General features: G+C 41.3%; 2 protein-coding genes across 3 annotated transcripts in view; both read right to left on the bottom strand.

Annotated features, from left to right (window-relative positions):
• LOC128020216 (uncharacterized) overlaps positions 1-21,332 on the bottom strand; it is a 426,958-nt gene that overhangs the window by 359,810 nt on the left and 45,816 nt on the right. The window lies entirely within an intron of this gene.
• LOC128020197 (polypeptide N-acetylgalactosaminyltransferase 13-like) overlaps positions 1-21,332 on the bottom strand; it is a 109,681-nt gene that overhangs the window by 85,058 nt on the left and 3,291 nt on the right. For both annotated transcript variants that reach the window (XM_052606907.1, XM_052606906.1), the window contains exon 2: positions 16,042-16,286. In XM_052606907.1, coding sequence (XP_052462867.1) covers positions 16,042-16,183 — 142 coding nt within the window. In that variant the 5' untranslated portion in view covers positions 16,184-16,286. The remainder of the gene's footprint in view (positions 1-16,041; positions 16,287-21,332) is intronic.

The following is a 21,332-nucleotide window of genomic DNA, read 5'->3' as shown; positions in this document are numbered from 1 at the left end:
CAATCCTTTGTCAATAGTCTCCCTATATATAGCTGTCCTTCTCTGTTGTTTGTATGGAGTCCTTACCCTTTGTGTGACTTATGTTCTCGTCTCCCGAGACTTCCCCTTACCTTCTTGTTCCTCCGAGTTCCCGTTTCATCCGGTTCCCTGTTTTGTTTTGTTGGTCTCCCAAGACTGTTTATTTTGTATTTCCCTTTTTGTACAATAAACCATACTTGCAATTCGATCCACCCTCTCCTTGTGTTTTCCTAAAACCCAACCGTCACAGATCTCTGTTGACCTTTTTGCTACTCTACTTCAACACATGCATGGGCCAAACTGTATGTGTAAAGGCCCGTTCACACCAAGAACGATAACTACAAAGATAACTATAAAGATAACGATATTAGCGTACACACGATATAGCGTACACGAAACAATATTGTCTGTGTATTCTAAGCGGACGAGCGTCTGCTGCTTTAAATTCTCGCGCTCAGTAAAGCAGGATTGATTCTGATTGGTTGGCAATGTTTTTATCGTTCATCAGAAGAAAAAAAAATCGTTCTGAAAGTGATTCCAACAATATCGTTTCTCTGTGCCTTTATCGTTATAGTTGTGGTGTGGACTCCGCTATTCTTTAATATTGAAAACGATTTTTAGAACTATATCTTTATCGTTATCTTTATAGTTATCGTGCTTGATGTGAACGGGCCTTAACAGCTCAAGCTAATTCTGTTTTTAATAGAGTTTCTAAAAGCTTAATTGTGTTTTGAGACTGTTTTATTCCCCACCATGCAAATAAGTGATTTAAAAACAGCAATGTTGAATAATTATGACATAGCAGTATTATTAGAACATCTTATAACTCAAATATATTACATTATATATTGACAATATCACTTTTAATATGCCAGTGAACTGTTATATATACAATTTTTTATTTTATCCTGGATCTTCAGAAAAGCTTGTATTTGTAAAGTACTGCAGTCTCTAGGGGGTTGATTAATTTTGATTGAAACTGTATAATATTATAACAAATTATAAAGGGGTAGCTCAGAAAAGCTCAAGCACACACTGCCCATTTGACTGATATATCTGTATGGTGTGGTTTAAATTGAACACAAAGCAGATTTGTAGTAGCTTCACTGCAACTACAACCCGTCTAAACTGGCAGCAGCATTCTGAACCATTGATCCATGTTATAGGATCTCTCAACCAAGACACCTTCTGTCCTTGAAAATTTGACTTAACATTGTTATCAAACAGAGACTACAAATACAACAAAGCAAATCAACATCAACACTTTCAGGCAAAAACACACTCAATTTTTTTTTTTATCATAAGTTGTGTTACTCGTCATCAGTAACAGTAACATTAGTAATCCTCATCTTAAATAATTTATAACTGACATCATTTATAACTGTAAAGCCTTATATATGTAATAAAAAACATGAAAAAATTTATACTGTATGGGTTTTTGTCCTATTATATTTGATACACCAGGCGTTTCTGAATCATCTAGTGCGATATAGGTGAATATAGAGCTTAAGTTCATATAAAATATCATCAGCCAATTTTTCATATAAACTATCAATCAGGTCACTTAATATCCAGCGATATCGTCGACTTGATTGCACTGATACTATTTAAACTGAACTGAGCTGGAAGATTACATCAATGAATGTTTACTATTGTAATTTTGCATTATTGACACTATTTTCCTTTTTAACACTGTAAAGTTGCTTTGACACAATCTGTATTGTTAAAGTTCTATATAAATAAAGGTGACTTGAGATTTCCCCTGTGGTACAAAAAATGCTCTTCTAAAATAATAAAGTAGCACATGTCTGCAATGATGTGAAATTACTGAATCATCTCCCTTCTACAGACCACCCTGCATCTGATTACTAAGAAATTAACATTAATACATATAAGCACCAGGAACAAAATCAATCATTTATCTTTTTTTTTTTTTTTTTTTTTTTTAAGAAGAAGAAGAAGAAGAAGAAGAAGAAGAAGAAGAAGAAGAAAATCTATGGTAAGATAAGGCACAATTAACCCTCTTTATGCAAACTGACAGAAAACTGCACATGCATCAAAACACACCAACATAAGGAGTGCTGTGACTACAGTATGAAAAAGAGTAACTCATCAAGATCTCTGACAATAACAGCAAGAATGAGATTCTGCAGCACTGCTTCTGAACATCTCTCTTCAACCTTCAAAGTATTTCAAAGCAGAACACCGGGGGATTTGATACACGCTCATACACTGCTGTCTTAGCTGCTTAACCTAAAAATAGCATCCATTTGGGCACAAGGACAGCCTCTAATATCATGTCATTGAAATAAATCTGAAAACATTGTCCCATTATGGACACCATTGCTCTGTTCCATAACCTACTGCAGTCACACTCACATTTAATTTAGTAAATCTGGCCCAGTGTGTTCTAAAAAATCATCGCAAAATATCAAACATGTTTGATATCCTCTGACCGGATGGAATCAAAGTCTGAGTCTTTACCCATCATAGGATTTTCTGTGAAGTCTGTCAGCTCAGACTGAACAAAATCTGCAAACTCACTCAGTCAGGGCAAAAGTCTTGGCAAAAATCATGTAGTGTATTCCAGCCTTTGAATGCATGCCTTGGGAATGAGACGCAGATGTAACCATCTCATTATGTTTTGGAATGGAGCCTATATGAACTTTCTAAAGAGATTCCCTGCAGTTATTCATAAAGATGTATAAAAGAGCATTAAATAATCGATGTCCACTAAGCACCATTGCTTTTGTTTTATTAGAATGTAAAGGTGTTGTATCATCAGTTCAAAATGGAGTCTGGAAAGAGGGTGATGTATACTCAATGATGTGGCAATTAGGACGGAAAAGCAAAAAATATCTTCTGCATTAATCCCGGTACTGTATTTATTTATCTGTGCTCTCTTTAAGGTGGCTGTTTAAGTGATGCATCTACTACAACCATTAAAAGAGAGAACAACAAAACAACTACTGCATATTAAATCTAAAAATAAACCAAATGCCATGAATGGACAAAATGCAAAATGATCTTCCCAAGATAGGAAATTTGAAGATCTGTCTCCAGCAGGTGGAATTCAGAATGTAGCTTGAAGTAGACTGAATCTATTTTGCTACACAAAGCAAAGCATTCTATTTTTGATAAAAGTAAACACACTTTCATATCCAGTCAATGGATGTTACATGTTGGAAGTGTCGCAAAGTGCAGAACCAGTGTAATATCATTTTGCAAAAACAGGCACCCTTTTTTCCAGTGTTTTGGGGTTGCTGTTTTGTCATGGGCCATCCGAGAACTAGAACATCCACACAACCAGCTAAAAGCACTCGAGGCACCTTGTCCCTAGCAATCATTTTAAACAAACAATTCAAATTTAGCTCAAAATGTAGTGTGGGGTACCAATTTTCACTATTAACGAAATGTTAACTACAACGTTTGCCTCAATAAACTCTTAATTTGCTGCATATTAATAGTTAGTAAGTTAGTTGTAAAGTAGTTTAGGTGTGGGGTCAGATTAAAGGTCTAATTGTCATGCAGATTAATGTGTTTGATTTGTGTGTTTGTTTACAGAATGTTCTGCATTATAAAATAGTATTAACTATTGTTTAAATAATAGAGGAAGTGGAATTATTCTTCACATTTATTACATTAGGCAAAATATGGAAAGATTCACATCAGAAGATCAGTAAAATACTGTGGCAATCACATTTTATATCTAAGATATGTGCTAGCCAAACTCTATAATTAACTAAATATTTAAGATAATTATTATGTAATAAGAAATCATGTAAAGACATAAAGATGAAAATTAACAAGCAATTATGGATCCAAAACCATTATAGTGCACTTTGGTATATGCACTCTATATGTGTGTGGCTGAAATGTATGAACTTCTTTGATTATATATATAACCACCCCTGACCATCAGTGCTGAGTTAATCACTGCCAATAACCTCAATAAGAGAATAACTTCAAACTGCCTGGAGCTCATAAAAAAATGATCTAGGAAAAATAGCCAACAGACTGCAGTGCCCTGCTCTCTCAGCACTGTGGCTGCTTAGGCCTCATCTGACTGTTTAATACCCTAATAGCTTTCCTGCCATTATTAAATCCTGAATGCATGGATAAAGATTGTATTTCAGACAGACACTGGCTTCCTGTTTGTCCACTTTATTAGAGGCAACAAGCAGCCCACAGAATCTAAATTCATAACAAGGATTTGATGTACTTGTGCTCTAAAGAAATTATAGTGAGAAATAATGTGACTATGGTTTTTGGTGAACCACATTTAAACCTGAAAGCAGCTTATGGTATGAGTAAAACCTGTTTACCAGGCAAAGCGTTGAAGTGTGGACATGGACCTGATAGTATTTGGATTAAACAGTAGGAATTGGGCAGATAGTGAGCACTTCAAGAGACAGGATACACAAGACACTATAGTGTCTTATGTCTCTTGTTTCTTGAAGTGCCAGCTAGAACAGCTCACTTCATTCTGAAATAGGAAAAGAAACATAACAAAATATACACATTGATTGATTACTCTCATATTGTGTAAAACATGTAATGTATATTCAAGTTCACCACAGGCATGGCTATTCCTATTTCTAAGAGTTTCTAACAGTTGGACTAATGAAAAAAAGTCCAATCCTAAAAACGAGTGTGCTTACTTCATGACATTGAGGCATCAGCGTGACTTACTTTCATTTTCCCCCTGATAACTTGGTCATTTTTGCTCATTAGTCAGTGTAACAGATATGCAGGTCATCGATTCATGGGTTCAATTCAAGCCACAAATGAAACCCTGTTTGTACTAAACGCCTGGCCTGGCGCCAGCCTGGCTGGACTTAAATTATTTTACGATACCCATGCGAGCCTCAAAGGCGCACAGGGGCTGAGAGAAAAAGCCATTTTAATGGCTCCTTTAGAAGCTTTCGTTTCGTTCTTTTCTTTTCTTTACTAAGTTTATTCAACTATTCGCCTCTCCACGCAAGGAAGACGAATTCTGGAACAATGTTTGTTGAACCTTTCAAATACCGCGCGAGGACAGAACAAAGGACCACGTGCTCCACGCTCACGCCAAGCGCAGCGTGCATGCGCGTCACATGGCCTCCGTTTCATGGCAAATGGCTGTTTCAACGGGAACAGCGCGTAAAGCTCACAAGCTCGACGCCGATCTCACGCCACTCACATGGGACACCTTTTGCAAGTATCACTTTCTCTATGGAGATTTAAATGCTGCTTTAAAGTGTTGTTATGATCTGATTTGTTGTTGGCTTCTAAAAGTTACTGACTATGATTTTCATACCTGAGCTCCTTATGTGATCCCATTCTATTTTCTCTCTCTCTCTCTCTCTCTCTCTCTCTCTCTCTTTCTCTCTCTTTTATTTGGATTCGTTATGTATTGTATAAAGTTTATTGTCTGTATTTTCGTGCGCATATTTACTCTGTGTGATTTGTAGTTTGATGTATTACTAGTTGAATTATTAAAAACCCATATATAAAATCATTGGCTTGGACTCCACCCCACTCTCATTACGAGTCACTGAAATGTTTTGGTCTTTAGCTACAAGCTTTAAATTTAGGAACTAAATTTATCATAATGATAGGATAATGTTTTCATGGCCAGAGAATATTTTTCCTTGAATTATAAAAAGTGATATCTCTATTGAAAACTGATAGGTCAATCTGGCTTGCTGGACAATCCACTGTTTGATTTGCAGTAATTTACAGTAAGAGATATCACAACAACTGATATGAAGAATGGAATATTGACATATTAATGAGTAAATTGCAGTGCCCTGTGATTAGTATTGGTATTGGCAATTGAGCTATTTTTCATAATCAATAAAATTAAATGTAACTGTCATCTGAGATATATATTAATCAAATTCTTGATTAATTATTCAAATTCCCTATATATCATTTGAGTTAATTACTATGTAAAACTCATTGTTGTTACATTTTTGGTGGAGGATGCGGGCATTTCAAACTTCGTTTTGTGAGCAATCAATCTGTGTATATGGTTTTTAATAATTTCTGCACGTGCGCTATGAAATTATGTAACGTTACTGGTGAGATAAGTCGCAAGATGCGAACTCACTCAACTGACTGAGGCAAAAAGCTGGTCAGTCAGCGCTAGGTATTTGTAGAAACTTAACAGTATAGTCACTGTTATTTTTAATGAAAGTAAACTGCAGTATAATGTTAAAAGTATCCTGTTAAGAAAGACCAAAATCTTTTTACAGTGAGAACATTTTAATATGAATAATTAAAAGATAAATAAATCTTTTATTAGTTGCAACATGTAAATCTGAACATGAGCGATGTTCCTCTGATTCAGTTAAAAAGGCCTTATTAAATATCGTTATTGAATTCATGGTAAACCACAATAATATTCAAAAATAAAACGATAAAAACTCCTGGTCTAAGATTGGCTTAGCTACCCGATTTTTAAACCTAAAACATTTAAATCATAAGTGCTATTTTGATAAATGTTTATTGGAGTCAACAGTTGGAAAATTCCTGTTTTTGTCACATTTGTGTTTTGGAAGTGAACGGATCCTTCCTTCATCCTATGTGAATATATAGCACCTCAGAAATTAAAACTTTCTGTTTGTTACTTGTGATTTTTGATGCAGAAAATCAGCCTGACAAACGATCAGATAATTTCTAAGTCATATTGAAATTGTAATTCCTCTATCTAAACACCAGGAGGAACGCGTGGGTTAGAAATTTCAGGGTACGCCCTGCTTTTTGATTCCAGCTTGCATGAGTGCAAAGCTGCCATCCTGTGGCCATTTCAGATAATGCGCTCTAATTGCTAATCTTTCCCCTTGATGTATTTGAATTAGATGTCTAAATTCTCGATAAATATTTGCATTTACAGCTTTGCTCGTGCGAATATTATTACAGGGAAACAAAAGAATGTTCCCTGCCTTTGACTGTTTACATTTACTTTGAGTTTGTTTCAAACATGATTTGAATTAAAATGTAATTGTTAATAGTGGAAATCTAGATGTTTCAGGTCAACTACGGTTTGACCCACTTAGAAGGTAAGCCATCTAGTGGCAGTCTCCTGTTAAATCGACTAACAGACCTCTGTCTTTTCCATTCTGTTTGAATTGCATGTCCACTTTTACCCTCTTTGATTAATCTCACACTGTTTGATTAATTTCACGATCATTAATGATAACTTACAAGCTATCAATGGTTATTATAGGATATTATTCAGATTTTCCTTTTTAATTCATACATGCTTATTTTAAATTTTGACTTAAACCAGTTTTGAATTTTTAATTTGAATTAAGTTTTCTGCTCAGCAGGTTAAAGACAGAGAAGCAGTACTCCCCCCCCCCCCTTGTGGTGAAAACCATCTACTCCTTCTCCCTTGTTTCATTCCTGTCTTTTAATTTGATGTTTATTATTTTTCTTCTCTCTTTTGACTTAGGTTATTTTGATAATTACCATTATTATCATAATTCCTTTGCTTTGTTTATTATTATTAGGTAAAGCTGTTACCTCTCCTCTCTACATATATACTTACTCAATTGATGTTAAACAAACCAAACCTTAATTAACTTTAAGTTTCCTTTGTTCATCCTTTGTGTATTTGATTGTAGAATTCCCTCGGTGATTGGACAGTCATCTCAGGTTTCCAGTGAGCAAGGCTGCCCGACCGGTGTTCCTCTTGTCTCAAGAGACATCAGCAATTTTGGCACTCCAAAGGTTGTGCTAAAAGTCACAAGCCGTTCGAGACGGCGCCACGCCAGAGTAACGGAGGACTGGGGACACTGCGGTTCAGTGTTTGGGGAGCACCGGGGAGGTTGACCAAGCCACTGGTTCCCACCTGAATGACTTCAATTCAACCAGGTGAACCAAAAGTGATAAAACCTATCCACTTATTATAAGCCACAGAATATTAGATATTCCCCCGGATATGTTTTAAGTGTTTAACCCTTTTGCTTCTATAAGCCACACCATATTTCTAGGTTTCCTACCCAGATAGCCCACTCACCTGTTGGCCCTATCTTAAAACCTAGCAGTAGGCTTAGGCCTCCTTATTCCCACTAACACATTGTGTTTCTATTGTTTTCATCTCATTTCAAGTGTTGTGTTTCACTTTGATCTTTTTCTACCCTCTGTTCTGTTGTGATTTGTTTCTTTCATTTCACATAGAGACAGTAACCTGGGAGCCACCAACGAAGTTAAATAGTAGAGCGACCACCAGCAGCCGGTGTCATCACACGACCCGCTAGGCTACTGCCTGTCAAATCTCCATTTCAGGTCCTTCGTTGACCCAAGTTAATTGGCTACTTAACTGTCTGACTGTTTGCATCAGTCAGCCCCAAAATTCTCATAAACGGCACAGCCCGTATGAATATAGCTCGTTAAACGCAGAACGAACTTGCATTGGTCTTTTTGTGTGTGTGTGCTGTGCTTCTCTCGCCGACAGAGAATCAGGATGTTCCAGGCATCCAGTCCAGCAGTCCACGGGGGCCACCTCTCGACATGGTTGAAAGCAGTGACGACCCCCTGCCTGCCCAAGGACGCCAGTAACCTGCAGCACCCAGAGCAACTAGACACCGAGCTAGATGAACTGATGGCATGCGATCCAAACCAAAGCGACTACTACGGAGAACTCGCCAGGATCTTCGGAAGCCTAGTTCACATTCTCGTCACCCAGGCACGGCTCAGTGAACGGAGCAACATCGCGGAGGAGGCCTGGAAGGACCAGGCCCCAACCCAGAGTCATCTTGATCAGCTTCTCCTCGAGACCCAGAACCAGCACAAGAAAGAGGACGACACAGATCCAGAGCTACAGAAAGGAGTTGAAAGATTTCACAATGCCCTGCAAGATCTTCGCCTCGACACAGATCAAAGAGAACAGCTGGAGAGAGAAGCCAGAAAAGACCTCAACAAAAAACTCCAGTAAGGTGACGCTCTCCTAAAAAGAGCAGAAACTGAACTGAAAGAAAGAGACTATAAAACCTGGGCCGCCAAACACACTTGCAAGCGGCCCGAGCTAAATTCAACAAGCTTACTCTGCAGAGAGACAAGCTCCAAGATGAACTTGACACTGTTCACACAGAACTGAGACAATCTCACAGATTACAGAGTGGCTGGATCGGAGAAACGCACACCACAAAATTTCTCCCGGGCCGCCACTCCAACCCTTTCAGCCAAGAACCCAGAGCTGGAAAAGGAGATGTAAGCTCACTTCTAAGGAAATCACCAGCCAGCTTACAAGAACATCTGTCAACAACGGAGGGAAGAGAACCCTTCCAGAGAACGCATGTCACCAAACCCTGCACTGCTCACAGAGAACTTCACAAGCTAGCCAGAAGCATCTCTACATTCATTCCAGATCCTGCAGGAGGACATGATGTTCATGCTTCTTTACAAGCCATTGACTTTCATTTGCAAACTGTCGCCAACGTGACAGATGTGAACACATTGTACCTGTTAAAAATCACGGCCAGCCGTGATGTGCATTGCTTTCTGGATCGTCAACCAGAGACTGTCAAAGCGTACTACCAGCAACTGCTACAGACTTTGATTCTTGAATTCTCTGATCCAAACTCAGATCATGGGCTCCTTATTGCTATGGACCTCAAACAGGGCCGATTTGAAAACCCACAGACTTTCTGTAGTCAGCTACGAAACACCTACTTCGGAGCATGCAACGAACCAGGTATGGAACAGGATTTCAACTTAAAAACTCTGTTCCTCCTAAACCTACATGCTAGTTGGAGTTTTCATCTCAGAGTCCCAGCGTGTCCCCGTAACAGGACTACACAAGAGTTACGGAACTTAGCCCACAAAGCTTGCACCAAGCAAAAGACTATTTGTGAAAAGACTGTGAAATACCCCAAAGTCTCTGTCTCTGAGCACTGCTTGGAGTTAACCCTAGATGGCGCCCTACAACACCACAGTCACAGACATTTTTACAGAGAGTCAATACCATTCCAAGCCAGCAGAGGGCAACACAGTGCAGCCACGTCTGAGACAGCAGAGATCCTGAGGGTGCTGAAAGATCTTCTTCACATGAATACTCGCAAGGAAGATGAGCCAAGCACCCAGAACACTGCCTGTCATCTACAGACCACAGAGCTAACTGTTACAGCTAATTGAACGAGACAGCACAGGTCCTCACACCAGGTACCACAAACACAAGGTACCAGAAAATGCTGTTTTGACTACCTGCCTTCGCAGCGAGCTACAAAAGACCGGTCCTCACCACCCACCGATCGTCCCACCTGCCCTAATGCCAACATTCCTGGGCAGCCCTGTCAAAAAGGGGGTGGGTCAAAAAGGAGTCAACAGGGAAGACCTGATCGACACAGGATTAAACCTGACGGTGATCTCATCTTACCTTTTCAAAAGACTCCAATTTGAAGCTAAGAGACAAGATCGAACTCTTACACCTCAAACTTATGAACTGAATGTACAGGTGTACAGACAGGATGACATCCAGTTTGAACAGGTTGTTTCCATTCACCTGACATTCGTTCCGATGAGTCTAATACATCCCATGTATGTCCCACCAATGAACACTCATACATTGCTCATCGACAAAGACCTGCTAGAACACTTTGACCCTTTTCTGAACTTCAAACAGCTAAAAGACTTTGCTCAAGTGCGAGAACCTCTTTCTCTCCAGCCACACAGGTTGCTAGAGCCAGACTGTCAGGTCGCAGAGGTCACGGGAACTCCCACAGAGCCAGACGGTCAGGTCACAGAGGTCACGGGAACCCCAGCAGCCAGCCATGAGTACAACGCCCTAACAACAGGCCCAAGTTCAAGCCTCTGTACCTTAGTCAACAAACAGGGTACGGTGGTACCAGCTTACACCAAAGGGGTCGCTGTTCGGCTCAACCTGCAAGGTGGTCAAACCTTACACCACACGCTGGGTTTCTTCCAATCCTCACCTGAATGTGTGGAACTCGGACTCACACTTGCAAACAAGCATGTCAAACACCAACACCTGTTCCAGCAATGTGATAACATCACAAAAACACACAATGTGATCGTGTACTGGAAGAAGGTAAAAGGACACTCAAAGTTACCAAGTCTAGACGAGGACTTTAAAGATCACACTGACACCCTTGCCAAAACTGGCACACTAAACAACATTCTGTGGTCACTCCCAACCCACCCACCCACATTCAAGGTTGAAGTGATTACACACAGCACAAGAACTTTACTAGCTAAACTGCCTACCTCAGAATCGCTTACGCAGGCTCCGTTGTCTACACAGACCAACATAGCGGACATGCGGGCTTCTGAAACCTTGATAATGACTTTGTTTTACCACCTCTCAGACCCCTCCATCCACCCTGGCAACCAGTCTACAGTCACTGACAACCAAAGCCCCAGACCACTGCATGATACACAAACCATGCTGCGTGCACAGAACAATATTGTGGGTTGTGCACCGTCTGACATCACAATGCCAGGGCGTGTAATGCCACGGAGCAAAAGGGGGATAAGGCCAATATATTTCCATGACGCAGCGTCATGCCAGCAGCAAGATGTGGCAAAACATGGGCGAGGGTGAGCTAAACCCAGTCACCGCCCACGAAGCAAAGAGACTGTCCTGTCCAACCAAAGACAGGCCTTGTTTGTTTCTTTCTCCCCTTTCTCTCTCTCTCTCCCTATTATCTGTACCAGGATGCTGCTGTGGTTTGCCGTGCCATGCTGTCAGCCAAAGAGAGGACAGCTGCCACCGAGAAAACCGCTCGAGACTCCTGACTACCGATGACAGGGCACACTACCCCAGCACTGTAACCGAATACAGCTGTACAAGGTTCCGATGGAGAGAGGACTCCCTCACTCACACTGAGGCCGATGTCAAACACCTGTTCAGCCAACATGAGAAAGTGACGGTTACACAAATGGAGTTAGGTGGACACCACCACCACTCCAAACAGTTCCCGGGAGCTTTGCTTAGAGCCGCTGCTGCTGCCGCCAGAATGTTTAACATTGTTATGTCCAGTGTCAATGCAGCGAACCAGACTGTAAACTCCTTGAAACCACTGTTTACTGTCTTCCAGAAGAACTTTACCCAGACTCAGCTGTTTACAGCATTAACAACAGCCATGCTGTGGGAGGTTAGCTCCTCCAATGACAGCCTAACCACGAGTAAAACCCCACCGTACATGATATCTTTAAGCCTTGTGTTAACTGTGCTGTCTTACGCCATCACCATGCCAGCTGACCTGCTACAAATACACCTGGCCAACTCTCTGGATAGCGCCTTCCTACGGCACGTAAACCCCAAACAGAGAGAAGTGAACGTGCTCCTGAACCAACTCATCAGCGAGTCAAGCCAAGTCTACAGACCTAAAGACATTGTCAGTGTCAGGATGTGGAAGAGCAACACCCACACCAAAACACACATTCCAAATGTGGTGGCCTACCACGAAAGCGACACACAGCTGTACCTGGCCCCAAACATGCACATGTGTACTTTAACCAAAAACATTCATTATCTCTGCCTTAGCAAACCCTTCCTCAGACACATCTCTGAAGGAATCTGCGAGCTGCAACCCTGGGTCAGCGATACGCGCTGCCCTGCTGAAGCCAAGCCTCGTACACAAGTCACAGAAACGCAAGCAGAGATTGTGGGTAACAGATGGCTCGTCAACACTCCTGTGCGCTCAGCTATGCTGACCTACGACCAGCATGACACCGCCACCCGTGCCAACCTGCTGGACCAAGTACTGAAAGGTACCACCCAACACATTGACATTACTCCTGTCGATACAGCCCTCCAAGCACTGTCTCGACAGCCCATTCTGAACCAGTCATCTGCGGTCCTAGCCTGGACTGCTGCCGACACTGCACGGTGCATCTCCACCGTCATTGGTCCCACCCTGACTCTTGTCGTGACCTTCATCCTATACAGGATACTCAACGAGATGCAAACCTCTACAGCCAAACTCACGACAACTGTGGCTGGAGGTCTCCGATGGAATCCCCGGAAAAGGGACGCAAAGTCAAAGACAATACCGAACCTCACCAAGCTGAATCCTCAGCTTCAGGAACCACCTGTCATCATGACCCACCTGCTGCATGACCATCACGATTCACCTGTTTTCTGCCCATCCTGATGATTGCCGTCCGATGATGTCCACACAGGGACTTCATCTGACGTAAAGGGGGAGGTGTAACAGATATGCAGGTCATCGATTCATGGGTTCAATTCAAGCCACAAATGAAACCCTGTTTGTACTAAACGCCTGGCCTGGCGCCAGCCTGGCTGGACTTAAATTATTTTACGATACCCATGCGAGCCTCAAAGGAAACCTGAAACCCCCCCCCCAAATTCCTTAACACACACACACACACAGAAACTTTCTCAAAGTTACTTTTTTTTTTTGTAAGTCCTTATTAATATGTATTTTGAATGTTTGTGTATTGCATAAAAATGGTTAATCCTGGGTAAATGGTTAAAGTGCTGACTTATAAGTGGAAATGCGTGATTTAATCCTTATACTTTCTCAAAGAGTCATGTTTCTGCAACCCCCACTCCTGACCAGGTCGTAAAGCTTTATGACCCCTGGGCAACAGAACAGGAAATCTAAGCCTTAGGAAAGAATGGTCAAATGTAGTCTAAATGTGTATATATAGTATTGTTTCCTTTTTGTACATTAGATGTTTCCCATATAAATTGGGACTATCTGCAATTTATTATCGTGTGTAAATCTTTAAATGTTTAATTCTACATTTGAATGTAACTTCGTGTTTCTATCAGTTATATATATATATATATATATATATATATATATATATATATATATATATATATATATATATATATATATATATATATATTGTTTGGTGTTTTTCAAATCGTCATGCTTTGACAGACCCACTTATCTAAAGTAAAGTAATGAAAAATGTATTATTCTGGAATTACGAACGTGCTAGAATATCCCTGATGAAATCGGACAAGTCCTAAATCATTAGGGTGGGTTGTTCCCAGAGACAAAGGAACTTTCCCGCCGCTTCAGATCGCGGATGTTCATTGGGTGGTTCACGCGAAAAGAGGCGTGAACATCTCAATCTATAAGAGTCGACCGAACAAGGTCCGCCTTCCTCTTCTTCCTCTTCCCCGTTCTCGGATACGCTGCTCTCCAACGTTGTTTCTCACAGCGCAAACCCCCTCAGCACAGGGGCTGAGAGAAAAAGCCATTTTAATGGCTCCTTTAGAAGCTTTCGTTTCGTTCTTTTCTTTTCTTTACTAAGTTTATTCAACTATTCGCCTCTCCACGCAAGGAAGACGAATTCTGGAACAATGTTTGTTGAACCTTTCAAATACCGCGCGAGGACAGAACAAAGGACCACGTGCTCCACGCTCACGCCAAGCGCAGCGTGCATGCGCGTCACATGGCCTCCGTTTCATGGCAAATGGCTGTTTCAACGGGAACAGCGCGTAAAGCTCACAAGCTCGACGCCGATCTCACGCCACTCACATGGGACACCTTTTGCAAGTATCACTTTCTCTATGGAGATTTAAATGCTGCTTTAAAGTGTTGTTATGATCTGATTTGTTGTTGGCTTCTAAAAGTTACTGACTATGATTTTCATACCTGAGCTCCTTATGTGATCCCATTCTATTTTCTCTCTCTCTCTCTCTCTCTCTCTCTCTCTTTCTCTCTCTTTTATTTGGATTCGTTATGTATTGTATAAAGTTTATTGTCTGTATTTTCGTGCGCATATTTACTCTGTGTGATTTGTAGTTTGATGTATTACTAGTTGAATTATTAAAAACCCATATATAAAATCATTGGCTTGGACTCCACCCCACTCTCATTACGAGTCACTGAAATGTTTTGGTCTTTAGCTACAAGCTTTAAATTTAGGAACTAAATTTATCATAATGATAGGATAATGTTTTCATGGCCAGAGAATATTTTTCCTTGAATTATAAAAAGTGATATCTCTATTGAAAACTGATAGGTCAATCTGGCTTGCTGGACAATCCACTGTTTGATTTGCAGTAATTTACAGTAAGAGATATCACAACAACTGATATGAAGAATGGAATATTGACATATTAATGAGTAAATTACAGTGCCCTGTGATTAGTATTGGTATTGGCAATTGAGCTATTTTTCATAATCAATAAAATTAAATGTAACTGTCATCTGAGATATATATTAATCAAATTCTTGATTAATTATTCAAATTCCCTATATATCATTTGAGTTAATTACTATGTAAAACGCATTGTTGTTACATCAGGTTTACTTATATTTTTTTGTGTAAATTCACAATATCAACAAAATGTTGTGCTTTTGTAAATTAAAGACAACAAACAGGATGCACTTTCTCGAAACATAGCATATAGGGTCCTTGCCTCAATGACATGAGAAATATATTCATAGAGATATAGATTATTACTATCCCAACTTAATCCAAGCAGCTGAGTCCTCAGCCATCTTCAAGAATCTGCTAAAAACACATCTCTTCCATCTTTATTTGACCCTCTAACTCTACCCTCTCTATTGTAATTCTATTATTTAAAAAAAAAATCCCTTTCAGACATGCACTTATACTTATTTACTCTATTAAAACAACAACACTAGCTTATCTAATATTTTTTGTATTCTATCTGTTTCATTTTAATTTATTATACAATTAACAAACGCAAGAAAAGCCTCTAACATTTATTTTTGCATTACACACTATTTTCCTAATTAATGCTGTACAGTTGCTTTGACACAATCTGTATCGTTAAAAGAGCTATATAATTAAAGGTGATTTGACTTAACATTAGCTTGCTCTATTCTTTTCTTCTATTATATCTGTTTTCTTTTTATTATATAATAATAAAAAAAATGCTATGTGTACTGCTTTAAGCTAACTGAGACTTGTTATAACAGGACGCCCAAAGCACACAGGCAATATTTGTCACCATTCTGCCCACAAAGCTATCGCATCTGCACAGGTGCTCAATAGGTAGAAAGTATGAAGAGTGGACACCTGCACCCCTGCAGGTAAATTATAAAACTGTGTGTTCACCTCTGAGCGCAGGCAGGAGTGAGTGGTCCTTCTTGTTGTCGCATTTGTTGCACTCACTGAAGTACAGCAGCAGGAAGACGTCCACTAGCACCCAGACCAGAGAGGTGGTCAGCACCACCTTACAGTATATAAAGCGTCTCATGGGCCCCTGCTGGCGTCAGGACCCCACGAATGGACAGTTGAGAGGGACACAGGAGATGGGGCAGGGGGCGATGTGACAGGACATACACTGAGACGTCATCCCACTGAATGATAAGAAACACATAAATATTAGTTGGATACTTCTTTGCAGAACTCAAACTACACATAGCCAGATATAGCCAGATATACTATTCATTTAGTCTTTAGAAAAGATTCATATCCAAATATTATAATGAGTTAAAGACTAAGTCTGATCTAACAGGCAGGTCTGATGTAAACCCTGATTCTCTGTTCAGAGTCATTTATCTAGTCGTAAAATGTGGATGCTTTAAAACCATTCTCATACAAATAATTTTCATCTATAGAGTTTGCACGTAGTATATAAATGCAAATACTTGAAAGTGAAATTTCACACGTTGTGTTCAGAATTCAAAAAGCACTGCATGTTGTTTGCAATATGCACTCTAATTTCTCTCTGGTGAATTATTACAGGGATCAAGATTTGGCTGGTTGGCTGGTTAACCTGCTGAAAGATGCTGTAAATACTATATGCTCAGTAGCTCACCTGGTACAGCATAGACCTTTTAGCGGCACTTATGGGACATTTCATTTCCGAACTGCTGGTATACATTCAACAACTAACAGTTAAATGTTGATAGATTTTACATTCCTTTTTTTTTTTTTTTTTTAAATAAAACAGAATGTTACTTTAGCTTCACGACATTTCTCTTTGAAAGCATTGTGAAATGTGAGAGAAGCAATGTAATATTATAATGACAACAAGCTTGTATTTCCAATGAGTCGAAGAATGCACATTTTTAAATGTTTAAAAATACACTATGTCTGCCAGTGTAGTTTCACAAGATACAAGCTACCCGTCATAGGACTAAGCAAACATTGATATGTTTTTTTATAACTCGCAATTCCGAGTTTATGTCCCACAATTCCGAAAAAAAAAAGAAAAGTCAGAATTGTGAGTTTGTATCATGCAATTATGAGAAAAAAAGTCGTAATTATATATTATATATGTTTTATTCAGTGCTGGAAATTGGCTTCCATAGATAGCATTTGTAAAATTGCACACATTGAATTGGACATTCTTATTAAACCATGTGTGTGAATTTCATGCAGTAAATTGGTTCGACTTAAAACAGTAAATATCTATAAACTTTGCTTGAACTCCACATTAGACTTGCACAGCACACAACTAAATATATGGAAGAGTTCATTACATTTGATTATTACCTCAGGTAGCTTAGCTGTAAAGTTGCAAACCCTTTGTTATAAAGAACAGAGATGCTGTCATGATTCTGCCCTTGTGTCCTTGATTTTTCCTAGTCTTGAGGCAGGATCATGACAGACCCATGTTTTGTGTACAAGCGCATGGCCTTGTCTTTGGGCCATGTGCTTGTGTTGTCTCGTTCCCTTGCCCCGCCCCCCTTGTTAACCTAGTCGTGTCTTGATTGTCCTATCTGTAACACCTGTCGTGTCTTGATTAGTACCCCTATTTAGATCTCCTAGTGTGCTCTGTCTTGCGTCGGTTCATTGTCATTGTGATTGTACCTCAACTGTGTCCTACATTGTGATTGTGTGTGAGAGATTGTGCTGTACCCGCTGAAGTCCTTGTATTACCGTGAGTGTTTATAGTTAGTATTTAGAGTCCTTGTTTATCTTGTCAGTCCAGTCCTGTTTTAGTTCTTTAGTCTTTACCTTGCTCCGTGTTTTCCCCCTCGTGGGTTTTGTTTTCCCCTTTTTGTAATAAACCCTTTGTTTGAGAATCCCTGTCTGCACCTGAGTTCCTCCCTTACCAAGAACCTGACAGAATGAACCGACCACCAAGGAACTCAGCAGACAGGAGGCAATGCTGGATGGCATCAGCCAGCCAGCGAGATTGTTTTGAGGGCTCTCGCCTTGTGGTGTTCCGGGGGACCAGGGGAGGTCGTTCCGGAGCGAGCGGGCGAGAGGAGGAGCCCCAGAGGTCCCCACCTACCCAGCTGCCGGCGATCCCGGAGGGTCGTGTCCTGGCCGTGGCAACCCTGGGGGATCAGGCACATCCCTCACCGAGTCCTGAGGTGCCTCCCACACCCGTCGGTCTCCCCGGGAAGCGAGGGAGACGGTTATCGTGGGAGTCTGCCTCGGAATCGTCGGAGTCAGCCCTGCCAGAGACCGAACTCCCCCAACCCGCCTCTGACCCAGCTGTGGTCTCTGCACCGCGCCCAAGGAGGAAGAGGAGGAAGAGGGGGCCTGCCGGTCCTGTGACCCCGTTTCCTCCCGTGCCAGCAGCGGAGAGCGCTGGCGTGCCCGTGCCAGCAGCGGTGAGCGCTGGCGTGCCCGACCCAGCAGCGGTGAGCGTGCCCGAGCCAGCAGCGGTGAGCGTGCCCGAGCCAGCAGCAGTGAGCGTGCCCGAGCCAGCAGCAGTGAGCGTGCCCGAGCCAGCAGCAGTGAGCGTGCCCGAGCCAGCAGCAGTGAGCGTGCCCGAGTCAGCAGCGGTGAGCGCTAGCGTGCCCGAGCCGGGAAAGAAAGCTGTATGCAAGTCGGCAGTCGTGAGAGCGGAGGAGAGAGCCGCGGCCGACTCTGCAGCAAAGACTCTTGTACAGTCGGTTTCATCTCATAAGGAGATGCCTATTGTCCTAGCTGCTAAAGCATTTTCTGATTATTTGTCCCGTCTTGTCCAAATTTTAGAAATCCCTGTCAGTCCTGTCTTGTCCCCTGACCCTGTCCCCAGAAGTCCCAAATGTCCAGCCGTTGTCTCCCCGTGTCCTGTTGATGTAGTCATGTGTCCCGTTGATGTGGCCCCGTGTCCCGTAGATGTCGTCTCCCCGTGTCCCGTAGATGTCGTCTCCCCGTGTCCCGTGAGTGTTGCCCCGTGTCCTGCTGATGTAGTCAAGTGTCCTGTGGATGTGGCCCCGTGTCCCGTAGATGTTGTCCCCCCGTGTCCCGTAGATGTTGTCCCCCCGTGTCCAGTAGATGTTGTCCCCCCGTGTCCAGTAGATGTTGTTCCCCCGTGTCCAGTAGATGTCGTCTCCCCGCGTCCCGTAAGTGTTGCCCCGCGTCCCTTGTCTGCTCCCGTCATGTCCCCTGTCAGTTGTCCCGAGACCCCTCCCCGCCCCTCACCACCCAGACCTGCCCGTACCCCCCGTCGTCAGCCTTCGTCCTGTCCTCCTAAGATTCCTACCCCACCCACCCGCCCTGGTCTGTCCCCCATGAACTTTGTGGTCCCGCCCCCTCCCCTTCCCTGTTTGTTTTTTTTGATTTGTCACCCCAACCCTGCTGTTGTGTATTCATGTTTGCCATTGTTATTATTTGTCATGTCCTGTTGGTTTGTGTCTGTGTCCCAGTCTGTCATGTCAGTCGTGTCCCGTGTTTGATGTTCCCTTGAGGAGCGTCTGGAAGCCGCTCCTTAAGGGAGGGGTTCTGTCATGATTCTGCCCTCGTGTCCTTGATTTTTCCTAGTCTTGAGGCAGGATCATGACAGACCCATGTTTTGTGTACAAGCACATGGCCCAAAGACAAGGCCATGCGCTTGTGTTGTCTCGTTCCCTTGCCCCGCCCCCCTTGTTAACCTAGTCGTGTCTTGATTGTCCTATCTGTAACACCTGTCGTGTCTTGATTAGTACCCCTATTTAGATCTCCTAGTGTGCTCTGTCTTGCGTCGGTTCATTGTCATTGTGATTGTACCTCAACTGTGTCCTACATTGTGATTGTGTGTGAGAGATTGTGCTGTACCCGCTGAAGTCCTTGTATTACCGTGAGTGTTTATAGTTAGTATTTAGAGTCCTTGTTTATCTTGTCAGTCCAGTCCTGTTTTAGTTCTTTAGTCTTTACCTTGCTCCGTGTTTTCCCCCTCGTGGGTTTTGTTTTCCCCTTTTTGTAATAAACCCTTTGTTTGAGAATCCCTGTCTGCACCTGAGTTCCTCCCTTACCAAGAACCTGACAGATGCAGCATTTAATTTCACTACATTACACTTCTTAAAAAAATGCTGAACACTAGAAACTAAACTATTTTGAAGACAACTCAGCAACTATTAAAAATAGTTATTAAAAATATATACTATTAATATATATATATATATGGGACATGACACAAAAAGTTCACTCCTGTTATACTGTACGAATTGCTTCTCTTGTTCTCTCTGTTCCTCCCTCCCCCTTCTCTAGGCTCTATCCTGCAGTCTGGAAACAATGCACTCACTCCAGACTGTCTGTCCTTATCCTCCAGGGACAGCACACAGTGAACACAAACTCCAGAATCCATTCTATATATTCTCAAAAGCACCAGCAAAAGCTATCAAACAAACACAGACATGTATAGAACAAATGGTTTCATAGGACTAAGAAAAGTTTATGAAAATTATTAAATTAATAGTTCATCTTCAAAATACAGTATGGACACCATCTGTGATGTGCTGTTGATTACCAGTTTTTTTTTTGTTTTTTTTTTTAATAAACAACAACCACGTTTGCTGTACACTTTATTTAAAGTCTACTGAAAAAGAAATTCCAGATGGTTAAAACAGAAATGTGCAGCTTGTTAAAGCTTACATAAATTATTTAGTGTTGCAGAAAGGTCCTGTGGCAGTACTTTTGAAATAATGTGTTAAAATGTTTTAACATCTATCCTGTCCAATGACGTTCCCCACAGACTTCCAGTTTTAGTCCATTATTGTACACATGAACTTTGCTTGATTGACTGTGGTGATAAAACAGCATGTCCCAAACGCTGTGAGCTCATGTTGAACTAGAAATATCTTCAAAAGGTAACACTCAGGTAACATTAGGTTTGATTTGTTAAAATTAGTAAACTATATTAGAATCACATTTTCTTTGACAAGTTTAAAAATTAATAAAAGAATAAGTGTGAAATTGAATGCTCTGAAATATTCCAGGCTCCTTTGCGTTTAAATGTCCGCCCTGACTGATTTATTTTATAGATTCGATTAACCAGCAGACTTTTGTAAAGTTTAAAAACTCAGCCCTTCAGACTGGGGTGTACAGTTACGTCTAAGCTATTATTATTATTAGTCTCCAGAAATTCAAAACCCAAGGAAAGCATTGATTGGGTCGTAATTAAGAGGCTTTCACTAAACATTGGGCCTGTGCAAAATATGTTATCCACAGTGTTGTAGCAAATGAGACCATGTTCATTTGGA

Source organism: Carassius gibelio, chromosome A9, assembly GCF_023724105.1.
Source record: "Carassius gibelio isolate Cgi1373 ecotype wild population from Czech Republic chromosome A9, carGib1.2-hapl.c, whole genome shotgun sequence".
NCBI classification, from domain to species: domain Eukaryota; kingdom Metazoa; phylum Chordata; class Actinopteri; order Cypriniformes; family Cyprinidae; genus Carassius; species Carassius gibelio.
The sequence above is the reverse complement of the archived record's forward strand: the minus strand, read 5'-3'. Positions and strand labels throughout refer to the sequence as shown.